The sequence below is a fragment of the Pogoniulus pusillus genome, chromosome 28, assembly GCF_015220805.1.
Source record: "Pogoniulus pusillus isolate bPogPus1 chromosome 28, bPogPus1.pri, whole genome shotgun sequence".
Lineage (NCBI taxonomy): Eukaryota > Metazoa > Chordata > Aves > Piciformes > Lybiidae > Pogoniulus > Pogoniulus pusillus.
The window spans coordinates 7,281,045-7,300,599 of record NC_087291.1 but is presented as its reverse complement, the minus strand read 5'-3'; the positions used below and the strand labels follow the sequence as shown (position 1 = coordinate 7,300,599).

The window sequence follows — 19,555 nt, the reverse complement described above, 5'->3', positions numbered from 1 at the left end:
CTTCTTTTACTCTGTCTCTACTCTTGCTATCCAACATCTAAGGGTATTTTACAGTGCCTTTTTACAGTCACTTTGACCCACACTTTTTAATCTTACATAATGCTAAAACTGAAGTGTTAATGCCATTGCCTGTCATTTTTAGCTGCTTCCATATTGCAGAAGTAACTGATTTTAAAAAGGAAAATCTTAATTTTACTGAAAATGCATTGCTCCTGTTTTGCAGGAGCAAATGCTCCTGCATTGACTCAAATTCACTGCTCCTGTTTTGTATTGACTAAAGACAAATTATTTAGATTTTTATATCCTTACTAAAAGTTTAAAATTGTAATCCTAGCCATTTCAGCCTAATCATTTAAATCATGTGCAATTTAGTCTATAATCTAAAGTGACACTAGCATAGCTTTGTATCTCCATAAGAGGGTACTTTACTTGGAGGGTGGTGGACAGAAATTATCTTGTATTGTACGAGAATGGCAAAGAAAATAAACACCACTGTGCTTACAGCCAGAGCTCCAAAAAAGGTAACTTTCTGTAGGCTGCTTTACCATTTGTAGACACCATTTTTTTTCCTGTTTGAAAATGATTTTAGGATGTTGCTGTTGAAGTCTAAATCTTTTGTGTCTGAAACCTGATAGTACCTGTATTACAATGAATGTACAGTTTCTTTCATTTGAGTGCTGCTTTGTTTTCAGAGTAGTTATGACTACTTGATTTCTGCATTCACACGTTCTAGAGTTTGGTCTGAAGTTTACCTGCATTTAAAAAGCCAAAAAAAATCAATTTATTCCTTTCACTTGAGCTATTTTACATCTCATGTGGTTACATCAGTAGTCAAAGTTGTGGTTTTAAGTTTCAATATAGTCTTGGGGAAAGGGCATGCTTCCATCTTTGTTGATGTTACATTAGCAAATGTTACACATGAACTCAACCCAGAAGAAAATGCTAACCAGAAAGATTAGAAAGGAAAGATATCTCCTAACAATCTTTATTTTGTAATTACTGTTCTCATTTCTACATCTCAGAGTACTTTTTTAGGTTCTGAATTGCAAATGGTGTATTCCTTTGGCTATTTTCAGCATACATGCCTTATCTCTCTATAACCATTTTATTCAGTGGCAGGATAAGAAAGACTTTTCTTTGGATAAATTACTGCTGCTGCACTGACCACACTTAAGTCACTTTAATGACTGTCTTTTTAACATATATATGACTTACAGATTTAACAGTTTAGAAGTTAAAAAAACCCTTTAGTAGTTAATAATAGTTATTATCTTTATGGATTTTATGCAAGAATCTAGAATTGTAACTATTTTTTTTTAAGAGCTCTGTTTGAGCTTTTCTGAAACAAAATTAAAGAATGGAATTAAATAAAACAAACCATTTAAACTCCTCCAGAATTTGTATTTTGGAAGAAATCTGTACACAAGCCCTTGCTAACCTCTAAACATACAGATGTAAAGTGGGGGAAGGAGGATGAATCAGAATTCTGCTCGTGAAATTCACAGAGGGCAAATTATTTTTCACACAAAGTGTAATAGCTTTGAAAGCTGTGTATGAAAATGAGTGCCTGGTATATTAGGCTCGAGGTCAAGATGAAAAGAGTGGGACGGCTAGAAGGTGTATTTCATAATCATTTTAAAACTGAGTTAGGACTCCATAGGTTAATTGCATTTTAAATTTGCATTATTTAGGACCTTTGCAGGACACCAGGAAATCAAGCTGGAAGGCTGATGGAAGGACAGATTTCACAACAGTCATTGCATTTTCGCAACCCATATTCGGAGGAAAATGGGACAGTTCCTGCAGTGCCAAGCAGACTACCAGTACTGCAGTATGGAAACCCTTATGCAATTCAGGAAAGAAGGGGTAAATGAATTCCACTCTTCCCATCCTGTCCCCTGATACTTCTTTCTCGCTGTTCCAAAAGTAGAGGGTCATTTAATGCAGATTAAAGACTGCTGGTACTTATACTGGCGTAGAGTGCCTTTGTTAATTGAGAATCAATGAAGTGTTTTCATTTTATTGATGGGAATGACATTTTAAGGTGTTTTAAGGAAGGACCTTTTAGTTCTGTCACTTTATGTTGCGTTAACTGAAAATGTGTAAGCTTTGATGTTTAGATCCAAGGTAGCACATCTGTAATCTCAGAATACAAACAGTACTGAACCAAGACACTCTGATTTTTCTTTAGATGGAGCAGATGGCGCTTTTAATCCTGATGAGATCCAAAGGCCACCTGTTAGAACTTCCTTTTGGGAGCTAGAAGATGATGTGGTGTGTAGTCAGCCTTCACGCAATCTTAGTCGGCCTGATGGTTTAGAAGATCCTGAGGATAACAATGCAAGTTGCCTTTTTAATTATCTTTTCTCCTTGCTGTGTTTATTAATACATAGTCAGGGGTTGCAGATAGGCTTTCAATATCTGATAACCCTGTTTTATTGTTAAGGAAAAGCAGAATTGATTTTTCTTTACCCTGAATTGTGCTTTAGGCGAATATTGCTTTCTTTCAGGGACAAAATCACACATCAATTGATGATACTGTGTTTGCACCCCTGGTCTCTTGAGTTACTGACAACTTGTTTTGGTATTAATACAGTAACTTCTTAATCTTGTTAAATACTACGGTAGAAAAAAATCAAGCATTCTGCTGCTCAGGCTCAAAATAGAGCCATGACTCATCTGTCATTTGTGTGTAGGAACAACATTGTAACAGAAGAATTAAGGGTTCTGATACCATTACTTCAGTTACATGTTGAGTGGGAAATTTGTGTCAGATACTTTAATGTGTTAATACTTTGTTCTGTCTTGCAAATCTGCTTTTAATAGTTCCTGCTTGAATGCTCTTTTGCTGTTAGACATGCAGTTGGAAGAGCTAGTTGCCTGTTACCTAAAGCTGATTAAACTGGAGGTGATGGATTCTCACTTTCTTTAGGGCTTTGAAAGTGGAAATTGGTTAGCTTTTCTTTTTAGTACAGTTAACTTGCACATTCCAGTATAAAAACATTGGCTTCTGTAATCAGCTGGACTGTATGTCTTCATTTGAACAGGAACAGACTTACTGCTCTTTCTTATTCTGAGTACTCTTGCACCTTCAAAAATATTAAACAAGAAATACCTTTCTGCAAAGTATTGTGCTCTTTGCAAGTACAGTGGTATCATGACCTGTTTCTCATTTAGTCTAGTTTGCCACATTTAATTGCTATTAACCTTTGCAGAAACTGATCAGTGTTCAGACAGGTAAGATTTTAGCCCTGGTGCTCAGCACCTATAATGGAGAAAAATGTATTTCTCCCTCCTACCTTTTGCCCCCAGTGTCCATTACTGTGAATAATTAGAGAACCTGTCAGAACTTTTGCAGCCTGTTCTAGCTACAGAATGTGAGCTTAATGCTGTTGCCCACCTTTACTTCACATTCTGCGTTTTTAATCTGATCAGTCTTGATGCAGATATTGCATATGACAAGCTCTTCTCTTCTTTAGTCATCTGCTTCAGTTTAATTAGCAGGGTGTTCATTCTGATCTATCTGCTTTGCCCTCTTGCAAACCCAGGAGAAACACTGCTAGAGTCTTGTGCTCATTTGCTGACACAGCTTGGATGTTTGTAATGAGATGGAATACAAAAGTTCAGCTTGACAAAAGGTGCCTTTAAATCAAGTAATTTATATCTTTATTTTTTACTTTCAAATGAGAATCAGTTGCTTGCTTCTGCCAAAAATAGGCCATATGTGCAGGAATCTTTCTGAAGAGACATAGCAGTATCTCAAAGGTAAAACAACTCTAAAGTAGCATTTAAAGAATAACCAGGAATAAATGGATATCATCTGTCTGGACTTCTGATAGATGTCTTTAGCTGTTGACACGGTCCCCCAAAACATACTTCTCTCTGAACTGGATGGACTGTTCAGAGGACAAGGATTGCACTTGACTTGAGGCAGTGATCTGTATCAGCACAGCCTGGGGGTGCAGGGATTTGAGTGAAGCCCTGCAGAGAGGGTAGATGAAAAGCTGGATGAGAGTGAAAGTGTGTTCCCAAAAAGCCAACCTATCATAGCCTGGGCTGTGTTAAATGAAGCATTCCCAGTATGACTGAGAGAAGTTATTCCGCCCCTCTTCTTCTCTCTGATGAGACCTGGATTTTGGAACTCTTAGGCTAATTAAACCCTAATTTCTGAGAGGGGTAAGCTGGTCTGTGTTAATCACCAGCATGCAAACAGTGGTGATTTTGTGCAGAATAGTTGACTTACCACAAGTTCCTGCCGTCATCTGCTCTGCACTAACTTTCCATTTGCTCATGTTCCCATAATTGACCAAACTGTAATCTTCTGGAGCAAGTAATTTCTAGCAGCAGGTATGTATTGGAGAGGTCCATAAACAAAACATACACAGGTACATATATGTGTGTCTATGTATATTTAATGCTAAATTGTGAGGCTTAGAAATGTAGTCCAGATTACAGTTGGCAGTAAGCCCAGAATAACTACCCTGAGACTCTTAAACAATGCTGTTAGTCACAGTAAGTTTGTGGGGGATGGAGGGTGCAACTTTTGGCAGTTGACAAACTGATGTTTTTTCAGATGAACCCAAAATGGCCTTTTTCCTAGCCAAAACCCTACTTCATTAGCCTGATCTTTCCCTGGCAGCTAATTACTACCTTTTGTATAGCACAGACATAGAAGGGGACAGTTTGTATCCAGGTATGTTCTGGGTAAACCACACTGCCTGCAGAGAGGGAGAGAGATAACTCCCCACAGCATAGCTGAAATACACAAAGCAAGCATCTGTATTCTTTTCTCCTGTTCAGTTGCCCTGTAGGTGAGCAGTGTCTGCCCCTTTACTGTTAAAACAATGCCCTTCTGTAGCTGCATGTTAAGATGAGCTGTAGAAACTGGAGCTGGGGGTTGCTCAGCCTGTGGGTTTGTACAGCATAACATGACTTGGGTCTAATTTCTGTTTGGCAGTCTTGGACCTGCTCACAGTTTTAATGGTGAAAGCAGCATTTTAGTTTGGCAACTTTGGTTTTGGTAAAACTAGGTGAGTTAACTGTCTGGTTGTCTTCTCTTCAGGTGACAACCTCTCCTTTCTAACCATGCTTTATTGCCTAAAGCTGTGCTTGTCTTCACGATTTATATAGTCTGTGGAACTCACTGTGGCAGTTTTAAAGAGTCAAAATTGCAGTTCAGTGATAATAGTGAAGTCTTGATGTTGCAGGCATCCTTTATAGTTCCTTTACTTCATTATCCAGGCTTCAGAATTTAGAAGGCCTATCACTTGTCTCACTACATAACCACAGTGGTATCAGGCTCTTCATAAGGACCTGAGGCCACATCCCAACTGTGTTACATTGCTGCAGGGCACTGAAGAGGTCTTGGACTGAGTATGTGCAGCCATGTCCAAGTCATCAGTCTGAAGTGCAGGAAAGCTGGCTCTGGCTATACATGACAGGCAGATTAAACAGCCTCCTTTTCAAACTATGGAGTGTAGGCATCCTTCCAGATAACTTGGATGAGTGGACTATGGGGTCTTGCATGTAAGCTGATGTCTGTGCTTAAAATACAGTGCAGACTGAGCCACTGAGGCCTGGCCTCCCAGCAGTTACTGTCAAACTGTCTGTAAAGCAGCTTTCATTAACCTTCTCACTTTGGCTTTTCAGTCTCCAGGGGATGATTTGTTTTACTGTGGGAGAGTGACAGGATCTTAAATGTGAGGTTGAAAAATCTGCTCTTCTTATGAGAGCAAAGAATGTGTCACCGGTTGGACTAGCCGGGAGCAAGCGGTGATTGTGACCCACTGAAGCTGACTTAAGATCCCTCATCCCTTCATTTAGTTCTCTGTTTTACAGGGTATGCTTTAGGAATTTGTCCATCTGAAATGACACAAGTGGCTGTTGGGGTCTAAACCAGGGGTGCATCTGTGTTCTCCACAAGTTCCAAGTTACCCCAGGACAGCATATGAGAATTTGTAGTTGTTGGTGACTGAGTACAGGTGACTTTAAGTTGTGAATAGACTGGCTGTGAGACACTTCCAGTTCTCATTGCAGCTGTTTGGCCATGTTGTAATGAAAGAGTAGTCTCTGTGATATGCTCTTTAGGGTAACTCAGTGTGGATTGGCACTTGTCCTGTTTGGGTCAAGCATAACAAAGGGTTAGGAGCTGGTCTGTCTTTAGGTGCTTGTTCAAAAGCAAAAAGACAGGTACAGACATTCTGCATCACAACAGCACATCGGTATATACTTGGGTATTGTCATTCTTAGCTGGTGCACAGGGCAGAGGCTGCTCTGAGTTTTTACAGTTAATTGAACTGGGTCCTGAGCAAGCTATACCTTTAGTGCCTGCCAGAGTTAGTGTCGCTTGCAGCAGAAAAGGCTTTCTGTGGACTATTGATACTTGCTTTTTGTGCAGCTAGTGCCAACACGACAGCAGTGCAGGCTGCTGTGTGTGTGCCTATCTAGAGGAGAGCATACTGATTTTTTTTCACATGAGGAGGAGTGTTAAAGCTACAGATGGTAGCTTTGCACTTGTCAAAAATCGAAAGAAATTAGACAAGATGTAAATATTTTTGTGTTACCAAGTGACTAGCAGTAGCCCAAATGATTTGAAGAAAAACCAAACAAATGGGTGGGAGTGAGGAAAAACTCTGAAAAAATAACTAAAATATGTAAAGTAAATGCAAAAACCCCACCCAAAGCAAGCTAAAACAACCCACCCAAGCTATTGTGCAACTGAAGTGCTAAATGAGGGGACAGCAGAGTGCTGGTTTTTAAATGGCAAACCTTTGTGTAAATCAGGTTTGATTCTAAAAGCTCTCATTTCCCGTGGACTGTGTAGTAGAGCAAAAAGGTACGTGTGGGGATGCTGGTGCTGAAGGATGCTGGGGATGTCCCATTGCAGGCAGATTTCCTTCTCCTTCAGTGAGAAGTGAGGAGCAGTGTATTCCTTGGAAGCTGACCTGCCTTCCTAACCTGATGGAAGCCCTGACGAGAACGTGCTTGTCCATCAGCAGGGCGACCCTCATCAGTGCCTGCTGCGGCTATTGATGGGCTGTTAGTGTCGCCGAAGGGAGAGCAGGGCTTGCTGAGCTGATTGAGAGGAGGCAGCCGGATAGGGCGGGTTAGCTGCTGTGCCCGTGGCAGGGGGGGACGGCACGGCAAGCCTGGCTGATCACTCATGGCTGGCTGTGAGGAGACGAGCATCTGAGTGGCAGTCGGTGTCTCGTTCCTCCCTGCTGCAGTGTAAACTGACAGCTCTGTAAAGCCTGGCGTGACATTCTGTTGTCTAGGATTTATTGCTGCGTCGTAGCTCTCGATGAAGTGCTGCTAGTGTTTGTACTGTGGTGCCCCCATGCAGCTGAACACAGGTTTTTCTGTTCTGCCTCGGCCCCCAGGCAGTCAGTGAGGTGACCTGCAGACCTGTGTTTCCGCAGATACTGTGCTGGCAGAAGCCTTCTGGCAGTTCTGGCACAGATTTCTGCTCTAGGTGCATGGTCAAAAGGCATTCTGTGTTTTGCTCTTCATTAACCATGGCTCCCTTTTGTACACTAAAGTAAAGCCTAGGCTGCAGAGATTATAAAATGAAAGGTAAATCTCACCTGTGTTTATGCTTTATTGCAAAAAATGGATTTGGAGAAGACAAAAAGGTGTTGCCCAGTGGGTATGACTTAAAATACTTCATTTTTCTGATAGGATGATGACAACACTGTACCATCTGCTCCTGACCCTCCCAGTCTTCTCTTGCATGAACGGGAAACAGGTTTCTGCTTTGATTCCAGGTAAATGTTACCTTGTATTGGTCTTTAATGGAATGGAGGTACTGCTCTACAACTGCGCTTCTTTACTCAAGGGTGGGGGTGGAGAAGAACTGTGAGGCACTTCCAGGGCATGTCTGCTTTGCAGTTAGCTATTGGCAAATGTGCTGTTAGACTGGGCAGGTTTGTGCTATACCTTGTTTTGATGGAACGTGGACCATTTCTTCAGTAAATGAATGAATAACTTTTGTTTCCTTCCCCTCTCTTTCCAACCTAATTGTGAACCTAACTTTAGAGCTTTTATAAAGTGTTATGTTTGCTAAGAGCAAACCTTTATGAGCAGGCAGAGTGGTTTCCCATGAAACTGCTTGGCCATTAAGACATTCAATAGATTTGTATTCAGTGGTAGCTGGAATTGTGTCAAACTGGTGTCGTTTAAAATGCCAGGTTCTGTTGGAGTCCCTGTGTAAAAACTGCTGTAACCCTACTGAGCACTTTCAGCAGACGTTTAACTGCTTCGATGCAAAGTCTGCTCAAGCTGAGCTTTGCCGTAATGCTCCCAACACCAGTGGCAGCAGGACCCTGCTTGTACATATTTATTCTGTAATAACAGATGACATTTTTCCTCTTCTCTTTCTCTCTGCCTCCTCGTGAAGCTTCGTTGTGCACAAGAAATGCCCACTCTGCGATCTGATGTTTCCACCTAACTACGATCAGAGCAAGTTTGAGGAACACGTTGAGAGCCACTGGAAGGTGTGCCCCATGTGCAGCGAGCAGTTCCCACCTGACTATGACCAGCAAAGGTTTGAGAGGCATGTCCAGAAGCACTTTGATCAGAAAGGATTAAATTTTGATTAAACACATTTTACTCATGATGTAGCTTAAAAAAAACCTCCCAACTCTGAGCAGTCCACCTACGGAACAAAAGCAGTGCAGCTTTTCTGTAACCGTGCAAACCTGATTGAAAGCTAATAACGTCCTCATTGGAGCTGTGATCAGTTGTGGCTGTAAGCTGCTGCTGGGTTCTCTTCTTTACCTAACAGCATACTAAAAATACCCACAAAACGTTCACCTCCGTTGTGTCAGTAGCTATTTATTCCCTTACTTAGTGGAAGTTGTAAGAACACAGGAATGACCTAGCCTCAGAAAAAAAATGGGATCAGCTTCATGATGCTCTTCAGCTACCTAAAAAGCCCCCCCAAAACACCTGTGGTTTCCCTAGGTAAGAGGCACAATTAAAAATATCATAAACAGCTGTTTCTCCTGGCAGCTTTGTGTAGTTTTTCTTCCAGTAACAGTTAAATCAGAAGGTTATGTTACTTGCCCTATGAAAAGATAGTTTTTCTAGGACCTTTCTGAAACCTAGCTGCATGTAGGGTGATATCACATGCTTGCAACAAAAGGAATGGCAGATATTTCAGTTTTATATAGAGGGTGTTTGCCTTAAGGGATAACTCTAAGAACATTATACCTCGAGGCAGTATTTTTGAGTTGAAAGTGCTGTGCTTTAATGCCTAAAAGTAATTGTTTAAAAGCATAATTGCTGTTATGTTGCAGTTGCATTCAGTAGGAAATGCTGTTATATTTTCACAGCAGTGACTTGTGTTCCTTTTTGGCTTAGGGCTCTTAAAACCTTTTTGCATTTTAACTTCATATCTTTCTTTCCAGTAAGTAAAGAAATGTGTATATCTAAACATTTTATATTTACTTTAACTGTATTAAGTAAATTTGCTTTCCACTTGTTGTACAGTAGTCTTGTTACATTAAAAGCAAAATTATTCATGGAGTTGGTGGGTCTTTTTTTTAACCCCTGTTCCTCATTCTGAGATAAAACAGAGTTTAGGCTCTATGTACTTAAAGTAAATGATGTTTCAGCTTTGTATGACAAGGAAACTGTTGCTCAAAGCTATTTATGCTCTTTGAGAGAGAGAGAGACTTGAGGAGTGAGATTTTGAGTAGTTCTTGTGTGCAGCTCTCTCCTGAACGTTTGCAATATTCTGGTCAGTGCAGGATTTATTAAACTGCCTGATATAAATTGCAGTGCTTTGGGTAGCAGCTACTCTATTGTCCTTGTGTTCCATTTTTATGTCTTAGACTCTTTAAAGTGTAAACTTTGCCTCAAGAAATGGACTGATGTAAGGCATGAAGTACCAAAAGACTGCTTTGTCAAAACAGCTTTTTTTCCTAAGCAGTACATGAGAACAGTTACAGCAGGCTTTAAAGCCTCAGGTTGGTATCCCAAGACAAGGCAGGAGAACCTCAACACCAGACTGGGCCAAGGCAGGGACCTCTCTTACATGCACATGGAGACAGCGCAGTTCTGTGCATTCATGGCATAGTGCTCCAGCTGCTCCACTTGTTTATTGCAGAGGGTTTGATGATAGCAAAGTAAAATAAACAAACACAGTACTATATATAGGCCAAGACCTTAACTCTTTAGGTTAGTAAGGAGCACAGAGCAGCCTGTTTAGGTCAGTAAGGAGCACAGAGCAGCCTGTTCAGGTCAGAGGCAGTTTATTTTAAATGTGATTTGATTTACATTTATAAGCAGCTTTCTTAACAGGAATTCTTTAAGTCGTCTTCAGTTCTAAAACAAACCTCTGTCACTTTCAAACTTAAAGTACTTTGTCCCCAACAAAACATATGAAAATATAATTTAAAGCACACTTTTCACAGACACAGTACAATACATTCACTATACACAGTATAACAAAATAGTCCCATCTTTACCTGTTTAATAATACTGTCACAATGAGTAGGTAAATAGAAACTGGAATTTCATTTTTATAGTTGAAAGGAATTTACATGCAACAATGACGTTTTACGACTGTTTAGCTGTTGAATGAACTTACCCAGCCTGTAGTTTATTTTCTTGCACTAGGAGCAGAGCCAAAATGCTGTTTGTTGGCCAGATCTGTTGCCAAAATTGCAGAAGGTGGGAAGCGGCCACCTGGGGCCCTGCGTGTACCAGTAGGTCTCATGTCTGGATCATCCTTTAAACCTGGCTGATGGCACTGCACAGTGCAAGTGCTGTCACCTCTCTGAGACTTGAAATACTGATTCCTTCAAAATGCTTCCACATTAGGATGATTCCCAAGTGTTTTAATGAGGCTTTTTACTCTGCTGGAGAATAGCTAATTGTCATCCTTACAAAGTTTTCCATTAAAGCTTTGGGGGAAAAAAAAACTAGAGGGAAAGCTCAGTCCTCCTGTAGCTGAGCTTTCTTTTGCACTTAAGAGAACAGGAACTAAGCAAAGGCGATGACTGTTCAACACGGTGAGTTCCTCCCTAACCCTCACTGTAAGAACTGTTTTGGGGCTTGGGCAGGGCGAGGGGTGCCCGAGTCCACCCCTGGCCAGCTGAACTCCAATAGCACTTGTGAGAGAAGAACACTCAAGGCAGGATGGCAAGCAACAAATGCTCAGGTATGGTCCAGACACGAAGCTCTCATGTTGGCTTTTGTTTTAAGTCAGTCTCTGACCACCTGCTGCAAGAAGCACTTAGTCTTCAGTAAGGCTCATATGTCATAGTTCAGCAAAAGTAATGGTAAAGCTAAACAGACACTTCCAAATGGAATGCAGTGACCTACAACGAGAAGCAAGAAAAAAAAGGGGGGGGGGGGGAGGGGCAAGAAAAGGCACAAAGAAAAATCTCAGTTACAATGAACTTGAGGGAGAGGCAGCAGAAACTCCCTTAGCACAAAGAATGGACCTCCTTAATCCATGCGTAGAACTTCTAATTTTTATTTGCAACCACAGGCACATGCTCCTACGGCAGTTGCAAGAATTGGCAACACATAAAACGTTAAATCTGTTGGCAATAGAGAACTACAAAGTGCTTTAAAACTTCATCTGAGATGAAGATAATGGTTTCTCACACACACATAAATTTGCACTTAAGTATTTCCAAGTGTCTTTCTTAAGAGATAGTTCAGGGGTAGCTATTTAGTTGGACTGGGATATTGGTCCTCAAAAGTCTGATGGGCACGAACAGAATCTGACATCTGGTTTGAAAAGGGGAAAAGGAAAGAAAAAAGGCAGTAATTGCTAACACTAAAGTGATTGTTTACTAGTTTGGATGGCAAGGGTTTCAGCATTTCAAGAGGGAGAAGAAATAAAAAGCTTTGCAGGATAATATAAAATACAGCAAGCACACCTTTTTTTTTTATGTATGTTATTTAAGTATGAAAATATTTTTAGCATATTATGTTAAACATTCTTTCTTATTTATATTTCCATTACCTAAAAGACTTGCTACTCCACTGATAACTCCATTATGTAAGGCATGTTAACTAGCGTTTGACGAGGGTGGGATCGTTTTGGTTTTGCACACACAATGACAGATGCATCGTTACAATCTTGAAAGGGTGTCAAGTGCCAAGCTCTCCTCCCCTCTCTCCTGTTCAACACTTCAGTACAACTCAATATGCACCACCCCCCACACCCCTCCCCAGGATTTTTGTTTTGGAGGAAAATGTTCTGAAGAACCTCTAGCTTTTGTAGCACCTTATCTCAAAAGTCATGAAAATGGGTACGATGATTACATGTGCAAATGTACAAAATCCTTACCTCTACAAAGATACATCATTCCAAAATTACAGAAAAGTTTAAAGCATGCATTTTTTTAACTGGTTTGAAAGGGTTGCTGAGTGCTTCCCCTGGAAAAAAAAAACAAGGTGGCTGTTCTCAAAATCAGCAACTGCTGGTGAGGATTTCTTGGCACGTTTGTGACCAGCATGTTATTGCTGCATCTTCCTGATAATCTCAGCAGACACGGGGGGGTGGAAATTGATTGTGTGGTGCCGCAGGCCCTGAGCTGTCTTGTAACTCTTCCCACAACGACACTTGAAGGGTTTGCGTACGCGGATTTGCGTCCTGTGGCCGTTCTTGGCGTGGTACTTTATACCGTTCACATTCTGTCGGTGAGAGAGCAGAGGGTTAGTGGTCAGGTGCTCTGGGCACGGCTGCCAGTTAGAAGCTGCACATGGATTAACCTTACAGGCAAAATCACACCAACCGCTGGGAGCCCTGCTGAGTGTTTTGCATCTTTTGTTCTTTCAAGATAGGAGGTGGGACAAGGAGACTAAGCCGTGCAGCTCCAACCTACGAAACAAACCTACCTGGGTCATGCAGATTTGTATCTTCCCAACATCTCCTGCATCAGGAATGGTGTAGTCAGCAGGAGCAGGGAGGTCATTCTGCCCCTGTACTCTGCACTGGTTAGACCACACCTTGAGTACTGTGTTCAGTTCTGGGCCCCCCAGTTTAGGAGGGACATTGAGATGCTTGAGCGTGTCCAGAGAAGGGCGACGAGGCTGGGGAGAGGCCTTGAGCACAGCCCTACGAGGAGAGGCTGAGGGAGCTGGGATTGGTTAGCCTGGAGAAGAGGAAGCTCAGGGGTGACCTTATTGCTGTCTACAACTACCTGAAGGGTGGTTGTGGCCAGGAGGAGGTTGCTCTCTTCTCTCAGGTGGCCAGCACCAGAATGAGAGGACACAGCCTCAGGCTGCACCAGGGGAGATTTAGGCTTGAGGTGAGGAGAAAGTTCTTCACTGAGAGAGTCATTGGACACTGGAATGGGCTGCTGGGGGAGGTGGTGGAGTCACCGTCCCTGGAGCTGTTCAAAGGCAAGATTGGACGTGGCACTTGGTGCCATGGTCTAGCCTTGAGCTCTGTGGTAAAGGGTTGGACTTGATGATCTGTGAGGTCTCTTCCAACCATGGTGATACTGTAACATATGGCAGTTCCCAACAGCACCACTTTACGGGCGCACACATGGATGCTCTTTGCTGCCTGACATTTTTCCGGCTAGCATGCACAAACTTTAGTCAGAGGTTCATTTGCAAGCGAACAAAGAATTGGCATGAAGGCTGGAGTCACACTTCTTCAAAACCCCAAAGCTCCCCCCACGGCGTGTCTGTTCCTCTTTGTGTCATTGTTTCTAGAGATGTCTTTAGGCACCAGCAAATTCTGATAGTTTGCACATTGTCTCCAAAGAATTAACTGCAGGGAATACTTAAAGAGTGAAAAATAATCCAGAGAAGCCGTCTTGAAAATAGCCATTGTTCGGGAATAGTCTACAGCTAAAACAAGAGAGCTGATCTCCACTCTGCTTTGGAGAGAGAGAATGAAAAGAAAGCAGCACCTCACACCCTTACACTGGTACTGCCAGGAAATGGACAACACTTTTGCTAGATGAATAAAGAACTTTACCAAAGCGAAGTCAAAACCCTACCCCTGTCCTCCTTTGCACATATTTCTGGCAAAAAGAAATCTGAAGGAATGATCAGAATGTTCACAGATCACAGAGTTTCTTAGATTGGAAAAGACCATCGAGTCCAATCATTAGTTTCACACTGACAAGTCCTTGACTACACCAAATCCCTTAGCACAACATCTAATCACTGTGAATAGCTATGGTTGGAAAGGACCACCAGGATCAGCAGGATGGAAGAAGCTGCTGTCGCAACAGCTGCTGTCACACTGCTTAATGGAGGTGTCTCTTTTACTGCACCCAGTAACAGAGCCTGGATGTTTGACAAATAAAGGTAAACTGTCTTTCCTTAGAGCTTCTCCTAGGAAGAAACCAAAGAAGATGCCAAGGCAGTTTAGGACAAAAAGATCCAGCCCCGAGGCCTTCTAAAGTTTCCAGATATAGCTCTTAGATTAAAAAATATCAAACAGTAATCAACAGCCTGAATATTAATTAGTTTCAGGGATTCTGTCTTTGCTGAACCACTGCCTGGAGTTACACATGGCAAAAGTCTCTTTGACTCTAAGCAACAAGTGCAGATAAATCAACACACAGGTTACAGGCAGTGGAAGCTCCAGCAATGAGCTGCAGCAGCTCATAGCAATGAAACAAGTTAGATAAGTTGTTTGCATTAAAAAAGGCAAACAGAAAAAGTCCTCAGTAAACAGAGCTACAACTCCTAAAACCTCAGAAGCCTCTATATACCTCAGAAAGCAAACCCAGCAAGGTTAACACCTTCAATACCACCCTCCTGCTAATACTTCCTGTCCCCCTCCCCTACCTCCTACTCCAACTTATTCTGAGTAAAAATCTCCAGGAGTGTTATGTCCTGCTCCTGGAAGATATAGCTCCTGCTGCTGATAGTCCCCTTGCCACATGGTCCCTTGCATGCTGTCCTCCACTGCCCTGCTCTATCCACAGCTCCTCAGAGCAAACAAGAAACTTAGATCTCCTTCAGGGAAACAGGGAGAAAGGCAATTGGAAGAGAAGCCACTCAGTTACCTATGCAGTTGCGGTGTTCTCACAACACAGGATGCTGGTTCTTACTTCTCAGAGGTTACTTGTGCCATGGCAGCAGAGTTGTCTTTTTCATCTTTGACGTTAGAAACAGTCCTGGGCTTTCAGTTGCAGCTGAGCACTGCACTGTTCCTGTCAGAACTCTAACACCTCAGGTAGTCTGTACCACTTGAAGTGGTGTTTTAGGACAGCCTGGGTATCTGGAAGGGTTGATTTCAGAAATCTAGAAAGAAAAACAGCCTAAAATGCCTGCCCTGGAAAAGGGTATGGTGTGAGGCTGCAAGCAGCTGCTCTGCCCACAAATCCATGCTTCTCTTTTCTAGTTCAGCCAGGCACTGAACCCTCACTTGAAGTTGCAAATTCAGCCCCCAAATGATCCTTTACTCCCTTAAAAAGTCCTGCATGGCTGTCAGCTGAGATGTGGGAGATACGAACCTTCAGTCTCCAAGTCAAACCAGACATGTGAACCTGCCTTTGGTGCAGGTTACGTCTGGGTGAAGAGTACTCTGAGGAGGTAGAAATGCTGTACCACCAGGACAGACAAGAGCACATCAAAGCTACAAACTGTCCTCAAAAATAGCCAAGTGAATTCCCTGAAACTACCTGGGAACCTGAGGCAGCTTTTAGATGGTTTTGCACAAAGTTACAGCCTTCAGCACCCACAGGACCACTGTGGTGTGGGGGCAGGGAGATGGCATGACACTGTCCTAAGGCATCTGTCATCATCTAAGTTAATGATCTGCATCCTCCAAAAAGGAGAAAATCTGGGGGTGATTTTCTCAACTTCTGCTACTGCAGTGAAATTTTAAAACCAAAATTATCTCCAAACCCTCTGTATAGTTTGGAAACTACAGAAACCTGCCTAGGGATTTAAGTTTGGTAAGAAATCACTTTAAGATGTCTTAGAGCCAGTCTCAATTGCTACAGATGCCATAAATTGGCAGTCGCACATCTCCTCACTGCTCCGTGCCAATGATAACTCCTTCCTCTAATCCACCCACTCAGCCTCAAGTGCACCACACCCTCTGATGAAGGGGAGAAGTACTTTCAGGCAGAAAACTGAGGAAATGCTAAACCAGAAACCTACATGGAATGACTTGGATCGTGGAAGGTTTGGAAAATAGCAAACTCTTGCAGCGTACAAGGAGCTGGTGTGACACGAAACCTGATCTGTGCTCCTGTCCAGAAGAAATCCCTCCTTAGATTACAGTTGCTCTTTGGTGCTTTTTCCACTCCTGCAATGTAAACACCTTGTTGTACGTCTGGGCTGAGTTTGTTGAGGTATGGCAAATCCCACTGCCAAACTCATACATCATTTTTATTGCTCTGGTTACTTAAGCTGCTCATTATTTACTCACACAAATGATTGAGGAAGAAGATGGTAGTATAGAAGGGCACTCTAAAACCTTCTACAGGAGGAAACAATTATTAACCTGGGACTAGATCAGGAGGAGATATGGAAGTTTGCATGGACACGAGGGCACTTGCCGGGCAGGACCCCTTGCACGGCAGGACTCATGAAGCCACTACACAGCAGACAGCTTGCTACCCCCCTCAAGTAACAAGAGTGACATCAAGGATGGTTTGGGAGGTTGTCTTGTTTCAGGCTTGACAGACGTAAATGTTTTTCTGTCTCCTAGCTGTTCCTTCTGAAGTTTTTCTCTGTGGCTCCAGTTCTTTCCTGCTCAACTTGCAAGCTCTGGCTTGCTCCTTTCTTTCAAGTAAATTCCCATCTTTTCCTCTCTCACTTCAGTATTCTCCCTCCCTAAGCTCTGCTGTCTCTCTTCAATCAGCCTTCTCAGTGGTTTGTCCTACCCAACAGGCCTAGGACCTCTGTCCCATTACCTGCCAGAAAAGACAAGCCCAATGCCTTGGCATTCATGAAAGGTGCCAAGGCCAAAAAGCAGTCAAGCAACATTTTGTACACGTGGAAATCAGTCTTTTGTCATTGTATTTGCACAAACCAGAGAAATTCTGGCAAGTGGTCTAGGGGGTTTCTCTCTAATAGCATACATGCATTATTTTTTTGGGGGGGAGGGTGGGGCTGTATCTATTTATCTATCAAGTATCAAACTTAATTTTGCTCTTTGGAGGTTGCCTGAGTAAGTTTACCTACACCCTACATACATTTTGAATGTCCTTCTCCAGAGTTAGAGACCAAACAACTGCCACACACAGCTGATGCTGAATAAAATGAAAACTAATTGGCACCTTCTTCACAAAGCCACACTTTAGCTCCTACAGGTGGCATCTTGCAAAACACATTACCCACACACTTCTGGACAAGGCATTGAAATGTGGAAGTAAACCCAAAATCATGTAAGGGGGAACTTCACAGAAACAAGGCTGAGATCTCAGGGTTCCTTTGAATCATACAGATGATTTCCTAAAAATCAAAGGCAAGGTATCATATAAATGAAGGGGGAAAAGTCCCTAAGTGGCAAACTTACAAAATGTTGTCTAGGTCAGCAACTATAATAAGAGAAGAAGCAAGCAAGCTTCAGAAATTAGTTCAGAGGCTTGTGTTGTTTAGCTCTTGAAGAAGAGGAGAGAGGGAGAGGGAAAGGGAGAGCAGAGGGAGAGGGAGAGGGAGAGCAGAGGGAGAGGGAAGGAGAGCAGAGGGAGAGGGAGAGCAGAGGGAGGTGGAAGGAGAGCAGAGGGAGAGGGAGAGGGAGAGCGAGAGGGAGAGCGAGAGCGAGAGGGAGAGGGAGAGGGAGAGGGAGAGGGAGAGGGAGAGGGAGAGGGAGAGGGAGAGGGAGAGGGAGAGGGAGAGGGAGAGGGAGAGGGAGAGGGAGAGGGAGAGGGAAAGGGAGAGGGAAAGGGAGAGGGAAAGGGAGAGGGAAAGGGAGAGGGAAAGGGAGAGGGAAAGGGAGAGGGAAAGGGAGAGGGAAAGGGAGAGGGAAAGGGAGAGGGAAAGGGAGAGGGAAAGGGAGAGGGAAAGGGAGAGGGAAAGGGAGAGGGAAAGGGAGAGGGAAAGGGAGAGGGAAAGGGAGAGGGAAAGGGAGAGGGAAAGGGAGAGGGAAAGGGAGAGGGAAAGGGAGAGGGAAAGGGAGAGGGAAAGGGAGAGGGAAAGGGAGAGGGAAAGGGAGAGGGAAAGGGAGAGGGAAAAGGAGAGGGAAAGGGAGAGGGAAAGGGAGAGCAGAGGGAAGAGAAAAGGAAAAAAAAAGAAAAAGAAAAGAAAAAGAGGAAAAGAGAAAGAAAAAGAATTTCCTGAAAAACAACTGAATGTTTATGACTCACATCTACTGCACTGCCTATGGGAAACCACCAAGAGATAGCTGCTGGGCAGGAGGCCAGTAGGGTCTTCTGATACTCATCTGGGTTTGTGTATAAACACGTTCTCATCACAGTTTCCATTGTCTGCCCCAGCCCATTCCTTAGGAGTATTTGTTGTACTCATTCTTGTCTTATTTACCTTTCTGTAACGACTTTTCAGTGCAGAGGCCATCTTTTATCCTTGCACATTGTTTGTAAAAAGGAGACCCATCCCTAGTGGGTCCTTTGAGCAGTACTGTAACACAAATAACACATCTAAAAATAATGTCTCTGCTTCTCAAACGTACGTCACCTAGGGCCAGACAAAAGAAAACTGTGTATATCCTTTCCTCCTCGCTCCCTAAAGGAATGCATCCTTTCTCAGCCGTAAAGTGAGCCTGGCAATTACTGTATGTGCATGCCCCTGTTCCTGTTTGGAGCACTATAATTGTTTTACAGTCCTGACTGTGATTATCCAGTACCCACCAGAAAATCCCAGTGCTTTGATCACAAGACTCCCTACCCAGACTCCACAAATAATTCGTCAGAGGAGGGGGTTAAGCAGAAGGAAGATGAAGAGGAAACAAGAAATGCCACTGACACGAAGCTAAAAGGAAGGAAACAAAGATAAAAATGTAAAAAGAAAAAATTAGGCTGAGAAGAAAAAAGGGAGGAAACAGAGCTCACAGAAAAGAGAAATGAGGTGAGGCAGAGCTGAAGGAAATGTGTTTCCCTATCAGGACTAAACAGAGGTGAGTGTCTTAAGAAAATAGGGTACATTTTATTTGCTGCTGCTCTCTGTCAGCCTCTCACAGGGTCATTAATTTGTTCCCTGTCCAACTGTTCCAACATTAATAGTGTACAAGATACTCCTTAGACAGTCCTCATGCATTTGAGATGAAGGTAGTGAGATAGCAGAAGCCAGGAGAAACAGCTTGCTTATTTGGGCAATAAAAAGCCAGAGGGCTGGCAGTCAAACAGGGAACAGACAGGATATAGCAAATTACAGGGTTCTCTTTCTGGCCTTTGCCCATTAAGGGAATGTTTTCTGCAATGCATAGATGCCCTGTGGGCACAGTGACTTCTAACAATCACCATGGCTTGTTTGCTTCCTGAGCTAGGGATTTAGGTTTTATACTATACTCTTCATCTGGCACAGCTTCTACCAGATGCAAGAAAAGTATTTATCTTGAATAATGGGGGGATATCAGCAAAGTAATTTTTGCAAAGAGTCTGAAAAGATCTTTCCCTCTGCCCTGGAGGTGGTGTTCAGTTTGTCCAGTAACTGAAGA

The 19,555-nt window shown here is 42.8% G+C and overlaps 2 protein-coding genes across 7 annotated transcripts in view; one reads left to right on the top strand and one right to left on the bottom strand.

The window, feature by feature from the left end:
- The window catches only part of TAX1BP1 (Tax1 binding protein 1), a 63,425-nt gene extending 53,900 nt beyond the window's left edge, over positions 1 to 9,525 (top strand). For all 6 annotated transcript variants that reach the window (XM_064167016.1, XM_064167015.1, XM_064167017.1 and 3 more), the window contains 4 exons: positions 1,692 to 1,866; positions 2,192 to 2,340; positions 7,678 to 7,763; positions 8,396 to 9,525. In XM_064167016.1, the coding sequence (XP_064023086.1) occupies positions 1,692 to 1,866; positions 2,192 to 2,340; positions 7,678 to 7,763; positions 8,396 to 8,597 (612 nt within the window). In that variant the 3' untranslated portion in view covers positions 8,598 to 9,525. The remainder of the gene's footprint in view (positions 1 to 1,691; positions 1,867 to 2,191; positions 2,341 to 7,677; positions 7,764 to 8,395) is intronic.
- Positions 9,526 to 10,236: 711 nt separating this feature from the next.
- The window catches only part of JAZF1 (JAZF zinc finger 1), a 186,967-nt gene continuing 177,648 nt past the window's right edge, over positions 10,237 to 19,555 (bottom strand). The window contains exon 5 of the mRNA XM_064167022.1: positions 10,237 to 12,654. Coding sequence (XP_064023092.1) covers positions 12,478 to 12,654 — 177 coding nt within the window. The 3' untranslated portion in view covers positions 10,237 to 12,477. The remainder of the gene's footprint in view (positions 12,655 to 19,555) is intronic.